Source organism: Rousettus aegyptiacus, unplaced genomic scaffold, assembly GCF_014176215.1.
Source record: "Rousettus aegyptiacus isolate mRouAeg1 unplaced genomic scaffold, mRouAeg1.p scaffold_m13_p_2, whole genome shotgun sequence".
NCBI lineage: Eukaryota > Metazoa > Chordata > Mammalia > Chiroptera > Pteropodidae > Rousettus > Rousettus aegyptiacus.
This window is the reverse complement of record NW_023416295.1, coordinates 127,994,682-128,003,658: the sequence shown is the minus strand read 5'-3', so window position 1 is coordinate 128,003,658 and position 8,977 is coordinate 127,994,682. Positions and strand designations below refer to the sequence as shown.

At 53.3% G+C, this 8,977-nt stretch overlaps 1 protein-coding gene across 1 annotated transcript; it reads left to right on the top strand.

Annotated features, from left to right (window-relative positions):
- Nucleotides 1-701: 701 nt before the first annotated feature.
- Nucleotides 702-4,019, top strand: HOXC5 (homeobox C5). Its single transcript, XM_036236875.1, has 2 exons — nt 702-1,755; nt 2,449-4,019. The coding sequence occupies exons 1-2, from the start codon at nt 1,302-1,304 to the stop codon at nt 2,661-2,663; spliced, it is 669 nt and encodes a 222-aa protein (XP_036092768.1). The 5' UTR covers nt 702-1,301; the 3' UTR covers nt 2,664-4,019.
- The last annotated feature ends 4,958 nt before the right edge of the window (nt 4,020-8,977 follow it).

The following is an 8,977-nucleotide window of genomic DNA, read 5'->3' as shown; positions in this document are numbered from 1 at the left end:
GCTGCGAAGGTTGCCCTGGCGCCTGCCCTGCCGACCCTCCATCCTCCTATTCCCAGCCAGGTCCTTTCTATGCTTTCACATAGCTCAGAAATCCCTCTCCGGTAGACCTTCTGGACCCAGGTTCCCAGAGAACCCACTCCAGAGGCCTTCCCCCCACAGGGCACAAAACAGGCCTTTTCCTCTGCCCTACTCATATTTTTGGAGGCTTGAATATTGCTTCTCTATACCCTCAATTAATATCTATTTTCTATTCAAAATATCTGGCATAGGTACCACTTGAGGGTCAAACATAGGGAAGCAGAGTAGTTCTTCAGGCCATTGTGCCTGGTTCTACACACACACACACACACACACACACACTTGAAAATTGCCTTGTTGCCCCTGGAGGGTCTCTGGCATGGTGAGGAGGTCTACTCAACTCTCCTGCCTCCTCATCTCCAGCCTCTTCCTGCCCAGAGTCTCCAGCACTCTCAGTCTCCTGACCCCCACCCCATCTAGTTCTGCCCACCCAGGATCCCTCCTGTCCATGTCTCCAGAGACTTGGTTCACTTTCCCATGCTGACAGGAACTTCTTCAGCAATATCAGGGCCTTGGAACCTCCATGGAGAAGTCTCCACCCTTGGTATAGAGAACCTGAGATAAGGCCCCTCAGATGTCCGACCTGGGCAGGGGGGCCCCCACCTAAATCGCCTTCCCTCAGCCATTTTTGAAGATTGGAAGGCCCTCAGAGTGGAGAGGATAGAACTATCCGTTACAAAAAACATCGTTCATGCATCCTAAATGAGGCCTCATCATTCCTTAAATACAATTTAAAAGGCCATTTCAGGGGTTTGTTGCAGCAACAACCAGCTTCCGCTCTACAGGGTAGAAAATCCAGCGGCTTGGAAGGCGAGTCTGCGCGCAAGGATGCAATTCCTCAATGTTGGCACCAGGTGTCGCTGTGGGCTCGTTGTCCCAGCTACCCCCCAATTCCAAGAACCATTTTTTTTCTCCCCCTTCTCTCTCTTTCTCGCTCACTCCCTCTCCCCCTTGGTTGGGCTTTGCCAACATATCAAGATGCGTTTCGCCGGCTTCCATCACTAACCTCCCGGAGGTCATCAAGCCAAATTTATGAGTGGCCGCTCAAGTCACGTGACTCTATTTAAGGCTCCCTTATTTGGGAAGAGCGCATAGGATAAAGAAAGAGATATCTCCACCTATAAATTGTGCACTTTGGAGAACAAAAAACCCCTCAACTTCAAAGAGTCACAAATCACCCTTAATCAAAAAGGGTGCAGAAATTTTTTTGGGCCCTCCCCGCCATGAGCTCCTACGTAGCCAATTCGTTCTATAAGCAGAGCCCCAATATCCCTGCCTATAACATGCAAACTTGTGGGAACTATGGATCGGCCTCAGAGGTGCAGGCATCCAGGTACTGCTACGGTGGATTGGACTTAAGCATCACTTTCCCACCGCCTGCGCCTTCCAACTCTCTCCACGGGGTAGACATGGCTGCCAACCCCCGGGCTCACCCCGACCGCCCCGCCTGCAGCGCCGCGGCCGCTCCGGGACACGCTCTGGGCAGAGATGAAGCGGCTCCTCTGAACCCCGGGATGTACAATCAGAAGGCGGCTCGCCCAGCGCTGGAGGAGCGAGCTAAGAGCAGTGGGGAGATCAAAGAGGAGCAGGCGCAGACAGGGCAGCCTGCCGGACTGAGCCAGCCACCGGCCCCGCCACAGATTTACCCGTGGATGACCAAACTGCACATGAGCCACGGTAAACTTTAGGACTTCATTTTGCGCGCTCGGGTCCGCCTGGGTTTTATAGGCCATGCGGGGCAAATAAAGAAAAAAAACCTGCGGCCATAAATTTTACGATCCAGGCATCAATGGCTCGTAAAACTGTCCACTAAAAGGCTTAGAGGCTGTGTGCGCCCAAATTTACGACGACATAATTGGATCATAGGAACAAAACGTGTATAAAAGGCAATATTCAATTTTTGGGGGAGAGGGAGGGAGTTAAAAAAATAGAGGGATTTGAAGGGTGAGGAGCGCGGGGCTCCAGAGCGGGGATCCCCCCGTGGCTCCCTCCCTCCCCTGTGGAGCCGGCTCTGCCGGCGCTCGCCGCTCCGGAGGATTCCAGCGACTCGGGAGGGGCGGGAGGGGGGTCCCCGGTGCTCGGATCTCGAGGGTGCTTATTGTTCGGTCCGAGCCTGGGTCTCCCTCTCCCCCCACCCCTCAGCCACTCCGGCTGCTGAGTGAAGGCTGCGGCGGAAAGTTTCCTGCCTGGGCAGAGGCACCTCTCCCGGGGCTGGCCTGGGCCGGGCCAGTCTGCGGCCCGCGGGGCCTGTCTCACCGTGCTCGCCTCCTCGCCCTTTGGCCGTGGGTGGGGGCCTGGGGCTGGGGTGGGGACTCTGGGGCGCTGCACGCTATTCACCCCTTCCGGCTTCGGGGGGATGTTATATTCCAGAGACGGACGGCAAGCGGTCCCGAACCAGTTACACGCGCTACCAGACTCTGGAACTGGAAAAAGAATTCCACTTTAACCGCTACCTCACTCGCCGCAGGCGCATAGAGATCGCCAACAACTTGTGTCTCAACGAGAGACAGATCAAGATCTGGTTCCAGAACCGCAGGATGAAGTGGAAGAAAGATTCCAAAATGAAAAGCAAAGAGGCTCTTTAGAGGCAGCAGGGAGGCCCGCTGAAAGCACCCCAGCCCGCTTCGCTTCCTGCGCCTTTCCTTTTCGGTTTTCCTCTCTCTATATTTTTGGGCAAGGGCGGTGGCTGGAGCATCGACTCCAGGGCCTCACAAACAAAAGCGTTATCCCTTGGCATTTCGCATCCCAACCGACCCCAGGTTCCCACGGGGCCACTCGCGCTGTCCGGACTCCCCTCAGTTCTGCTCAGCATTGGGGTCCCAGGACAAGCTCCGCAGAGGTTCCCCAGGGCTGTGGCTTACGGGCTGGAGCTGACCGAAGGCTGGCCTGGGCCACCTCTCAGGCTTCCAACCCCAGGATGGCCCTTCCGAGTTAAGGTGGGCCCTTCTGGCGCCCCAGGCCCCACGCCCCGTGCCCGGAACCTCTGGCCTCGCCCTCTCCTTTGTTCCCAGTTTAGACTGGCCAGGCAGCTTCAGGCTGGCAAAAGAGTGGTTGTGCCTGAGGGAGTCCGGGCGCCGGACTTGGGGTGCTTCCTTGTCGTGACTAACTCAAGATGTTCATTTTATGATTTGCATATGAAAAGGGGGAGATGGCTGAAAGTCCGATGGGGCCCCTTGGTTGCCCTAGCTCTCCAAACCTTCTGCCCCAACCCCAAAGCCTGGGAACCTCTCCAGCCCGCATCCTCTGCATGCACTCTTAGGCCTTCAGTCTCTGACCTCTAGCTAGCTCAGCTATTGGGGTTCCCTGCCACAGGACCCTAGCAAGCGGTACTAGAGGCTCCTGGCTGCCTAGTAGTCCTTGCCGACTTTCTGTGCCCTCCTGCCCATTGCTGTTATACAACTATTTATTGACGCCAGGTCTTTCCTGAAACTATATTTTGTCATATCAAATAAAGACAAAAAGAGAACAGGACTAAAGATACAGCGGCTCCTCTCTGTTTGGGGCATGTATTGGGCAAAAGTGTCTAAATGGGCTGTGGGGTGTAGGGAGAGGGCCACAGCCCTTAAGCTTCTTCTTTAAGGGAATTTTTAGGAGTTTCTTGGGGGTACTGAGACAAGGGAGGTGAAACTGAGTTCCTATCCTGATCCCTGGTTCCAAGAAGGGCCCCTGGGGGAAGGAGAAGACACCCAGGCCACCTGTACTGGTGACTGTCCAAGGCATTCGGGCCTCTGCACCCCATTCCCTTTTTGGCTGGGTGGATTTGAATCTTCTAGATTGGCAGTGGCCTTCACTGCATGCCAGAACTAATCTGCAGGGAACTTCTGGGCCTCTGACTATCTTTCCCAGGACTAGGTGATCCCTGAGGGCCTCACTGGAGATAGAAGGAGGACTGAACACTCAACCTAGGGGTCCATTTGGTCCCAGAAGTAGCTTCAGAAAGAGCTGATACTGCTTAGTAAAGGGGTGCTGGGGGAGTTGGAGGAGGTGTGGCTCAGCTTTCTCAGATACTGGGGGAGGGGGAGTTGGGAGAGCAATCTGCAGCCTGTACCTGCCTGGCAGGAATCTTTCAGACTGTCACCCCCACATTCTAGGGCCTAGAGCTTTGCTGGACAATTAGCTAGAAAAGGAGCCACATACACCAGTGCCTGAATCGTGTCTGTTTGCCATCATTTATCTCAGTCTCTGGGATTTTGTGTTGAGGAAGGATGGACTAAAGGGAAGGGAAAAAGCAGATAATTCAGGTGGTGCCCGAGGCTGGCCTAGGCCCAGGCTCTGCTCTGCTCCAGACTCTTAGGATGGGATGGGGGAGGAAATACTTTATACGAGAAACAAATGTGGGAAGGGTCCATAAAACTTTACTGCATTTCCTCTCCTGCCTCCCACAATGGGGTGATTTCCTGGAGCCAAGCCTAGGCCCCCCACATTGGTGTGGGGGGAAAGATTCAGGAGCTGGGTAGAAGGCTGCTCCAACAGCCAAGAGAGAAAGTGAGCAGAGAGGCTCTGGAGAGGGACAGGGGAATATTTATGGTTATTAATCCTGATACTCTTTGGATTTATTGTAAGGACTAACTTCTTTGCATCCTACTGCCTAAGCTACCTGTTTGTCATTTTTTAAAAGATCCAAGAGCCTTTCCTCACCCCATGCCTACCACATAGGCGGTCTCACCAGTTTATTGAACTGCACTCATTGCTACTGTCCTTCACATTGCACTCAGGCCAGGTTAGAGCACCCGGTAATGTCTGGAGGAGCCACTAGCACACAGCAGTCGGCCCAGCCCAGCACCAACTCATCTCCTCTCTTGATCCCCACCCCCACCACCCCCGCCGCCTGTCTCAAATAAAATGTGTAATTTTCTTCAGGGAGTTATCTTAATTTTTTCTCCATGCTGAGTAAAACTATTGGGTGAGCGGTGAAGCGTGGAGAAGCACCGGCATCTCCAATGGGTAACAGTTAACTAAGGAAGAGGCTGTGGAGCCCAACATGGCCCACCCCAGCCTCCCTGGCCCTCGAGGTCCTGCGCTTCCACCCTGGGGGACACACTGCCTCAGGGGGAGAACCAAGGGCTTTGTCAGAGGTGGGGGCAATGTTGTTCAGGCCCACTGGGCAGGGCTAACCAGCCCCACCGGTACACTGACTGCTTCCTCCTTCCAGGGTTTAGGCCTCTCTTCCCTGGAAGAGCTGGAGGACTGACTCCGGTTGGCGGGCTTGGGTAGATGCAGCCATGCCTTCTTCTTTTTCCCCTCCTGTCACAGTCTGCAAGTCTGTGCCCAGGCCTCAGCCTCTGCTTCAACGGCATTAGCAGCTACAACCTAGCCAGAGGCCTCGGACCTACTCCCCCTGCACTGGGAATGGATCCGGCCCAGACCGTTGCTTTCTCCTTGAGCAGAGGCTACTACTTTGGAATTTGGATAGCTTCCCCCACCAATCAGCTTCCTGGAACAATCTCTAAGTACCAGGTTTTGGCATTGCTCTGGGGGTTAGTGGAGGGGCTTCTGAGTCCCAAACGGAGATCATGGAGCCTGCCTCTCCACTTTGCCTTGAAACCCACCCCCTCTGGCAGCGAGAAAGAAGGGGAAGAAGCATGACTTACCTTCCCGGGGGAGTGGAAAGAGAGGGACACGGCCCACTCTGAGCAATTAGAGGAGAGAGGAGGAAAAAAATATAAGAGGAAAAAATATCAACACCACCTCGAAGTCGACAGGTCCTTATGGAAATAAGTAAATAAATAAGGATCCACCCTTTCCCCCCTCCTCACCCTGCAGGGGGGGTGTGGGGGTGGGGCAAAGGAGCAGCACAAGGGCTTTTTAGTGTAACTGAGCATTAGAGAAATACTAACAGCTTCTATGTGAATTTAGGAGTTTGAAACTTTTGGAGGTTATTTATGTGAATGGCCTGAAGGCAAGCCCGTGAGTGGCTCTTGGGGGACCACGTGATGTCATTAAACCAAGTTTTATGGTGTAGGGAGAGCTGACAAACCCACAATATATTTACATCATATATAATCTTAACTGTCCAGCCACGCAGCTGCTGGTGAGGTTTAATGCTAGGACAGAGGGCCTGGCAGTTAGAGGGGATTACGGCGCTGGGGATGACGGTGAGAGAGGTTACATCTTCGAAAATGAATCCCAGGCGAACGCTGTAAGTTAATATTTTCTCTCTCTCTCTCTCTCTCTCTCTCTCTCTCTCTCTCCCCCGCCCCCCCTCAGTTTACCTAATCTTCCCCCTCCATGAGAAAAGGTAGTTCTCACTCATTAAGGGGAGGCCTGGGGAGGCTGGAATGGGAGAAGAGAAGAAGGTGCTGGGAGGTAAAAAGATGAGGAAGCTTGTTTCCCCAGACCAGCCCTCCCCTCCCTGCCCAGCTACAGTCAGCTACAGTCTAGAGGCCTGTGCTCCCTAGAGTTTTGCCAAGTCTCCCTGACCCTTCCTTCTCCCTCAGTTGGGAAGAAAGACAGTGGCAGACACATGGGCATTTGGTGTTTGTAAGAGTATGTAGACTCTAGGAGCAAGCGCAAAGTGCTTCTGGGGCCTCGTGGTCCAAGGAGGGTCCAGTTTGGTTCCTGGTGAGTGGCCTAGAATCCAGGCAGGGTGGGTAGCTGGAGAAGGAGGCAGGGAAGGAGAGTTTTGGGACATCTGAGACCATAGGCTGTGACCTGAAAGGACAAAAACATCTTAAAGGTGTCCAATTGAACCCCAGGGGTCCCAAAGCATCCTCTCCCTCCTAATCACCAGGCCTAAGTGGGCAGCTGTCCCAGCCTCTGTGGTCTGGGGTCTTATTCTGTCTGAGGCCAGTGTGGTTTCATGCCCCCCCCCCCCGAGCTGTTGGAGTTTTTCCTGGCATCCCTAGCCCTTGCCTGAGGTAACACTAGGCCACCGGAGGCCTAGAAGATTCGTACTGTGAGTGGAGTGTAAATGTGTTGCAGAATAGAGGCAAGGTCTTTACTAGGCTGGCCAGGAAACACACCCCAGCCCTGAGGAGCCAGTGGCTTCTGAGGGATGGAGCGATTAGGGCCCAAATGAGCATGGAGTCCTAGGGCCAATCTCAGGCTGGAGCTCCCTTCAGGTTTCTAGGAAGGAGCAGCAGAGGTGTCAGGCATAGGAGACACGTGTCCTCCACACCTGTGAGTGCGTACCCCACCCGGGGCGTCACCCAGAGCTAAGCCAGAAAAGCGTCAATATATGAACTCAGGCTCCTTGAAGGGGATGGCCAGAATCGAGAGGGATTCCAAAGCAGGGTGGAAGGCCCGTGGAGGGCAACTCTGGAAAGAGGAGGGGAGCGGAAGAGGCGAGCCAGGTCGGCACCTTGGTCGGGCCTGCCTTGGGCTGTGAGGTGTTCTGGGTACCCTCTTTGTGGAGAAGTGCGTTTGGGGAATGGAGAGAGAACGTTGTTAGCGTGTCTGCGCCGCCCCAGAGCCTGAGGAAGAAACAGGGATCAAGCAAAGACAGAGAGCCCACGCAGACCTTGTGGGGGTGAAGGCGGACAGAAACTCAAAGACACCCGGCGTCTGAGCCAGAGCCCCAGCACTCGCTCTCTAGCGGTCTGTCGCCTGCGTGAGGAGCGAGGGCGCCGGACTGGAGAATTCCCCCGACGCCTCCCCTCACGGCCTTAGTCCCTCGCCAAGACTCTGCCTCCCCACTCTTCTCCCCACTCCTTTATTTACCGGGGAAAGTGTTAGGATCCCAAAGGATTCTCCCCAGCAGCCCATTTGAAAAGTTAACTCTCAGCTTCTCCCTTCATCATTACCGGCCCTACTCAACTATTCCCTCCACACTAATCTGTAATTTTGAGGGTTTCTGAAAACTTTCCATCCAAGCAGCAGGGAGATGGGAGTTTTCCTTGGTCCATAACTTGACTCTTCTTCCCCTCTCTACAGCCTCCCCAAAGCCTTTGGGAGCGAGTCTAATGGTCTTTAACCAAGAATTTATCCCAGGCGCTAGACCCACACCCAGGCAAGACTCGCAGCCTTCCCTGAGTTCTGGCCAAATCTCAGTCCCATTCCCTTCCGCTCCGTGTCAAGAGTTGTATGCGTGTGTTTCTGTTTTACGGATTTACACAGCGTCTCTTAGGGGAGAGTCTATGACTTTCTCGTCCCCTTTTCTGTTTCTTAGGCTCAAATATTCCACTTAAATATCACCCCCCTCTTCCTACCCAAGTCATAATAGATCGTCCTCTCTCTCAAATAATTTACGTCAGCCAGTGTTTTTTCTGTTTTATTGGACAAATATAAATAAAAGTAGGAAGAATACAAACGGGGCCTGAGGTCCTTGATTTTTTCACCCCCTCCTTGTGCCCCTGAATGGGGAGGGTTGTCTCTGGAGCGGGGGAATGGGCGGTCAATCAGATGCCAGTGTGCCCCAGACAACCCGGAAAGCTTTAAATTTTGTTCCTAGGTCTTTAACCCTAGAAGAGGTCAAGCAACCAATCAGGAATGCGCTAAGTAGGGTCACATGCCCCCCACCAACCAATCAGAAAAAAAGTACTGGGGTCTCTGCCTCTCTTTTACCCCTCCACTTCTCATCCTCCCTCCTTCCCCACCACTCGCCTTAGCTCCTGGGTCAGCCCTATCTCAGATTGGAAGGGGATAAATGACGCTGAGAATATTCTAGCCCCTCCCTCTGTCCCTGAACAATCTCTGAGGAGTCTTGGGTTTGTGACCTTCAGTTCTAACAAAGTTGTACCTCCACGTCAATCTCAATTGTACAGGGATCTGGAGTTGTAAGGGTGACCTCTGGATTAATCCCATTTTGACCAGTGTGATCTTACACAATTCTCTGGGTTTTATAGATATGGACTCTAGATTATGCTATGCAGCAGGTGTGGATATGAAACTCTAGCACTGAATTCAAATTTTATGATTATTACTTATACAGTAACCAAGTTTTCTTCTCTTTTGATCTTCT

Bases quoted from the DNA above. Each gene is read 5' to 3' on its own strand.
- HOXC5 (XM_036236875.1), top strand. From the start codon at position 1,302: ATGAGCTCCTACGTAGCCAATTCGTTCTATAAGCAGAGCCCCAATATC. The intron at 1,756-2,448 runs GTAAACTTTAGG...GTTATATTCCAG, and splicing joins CAAACTGCACATGAGCCACG to AGACGGACGGCAAGCGGTCC.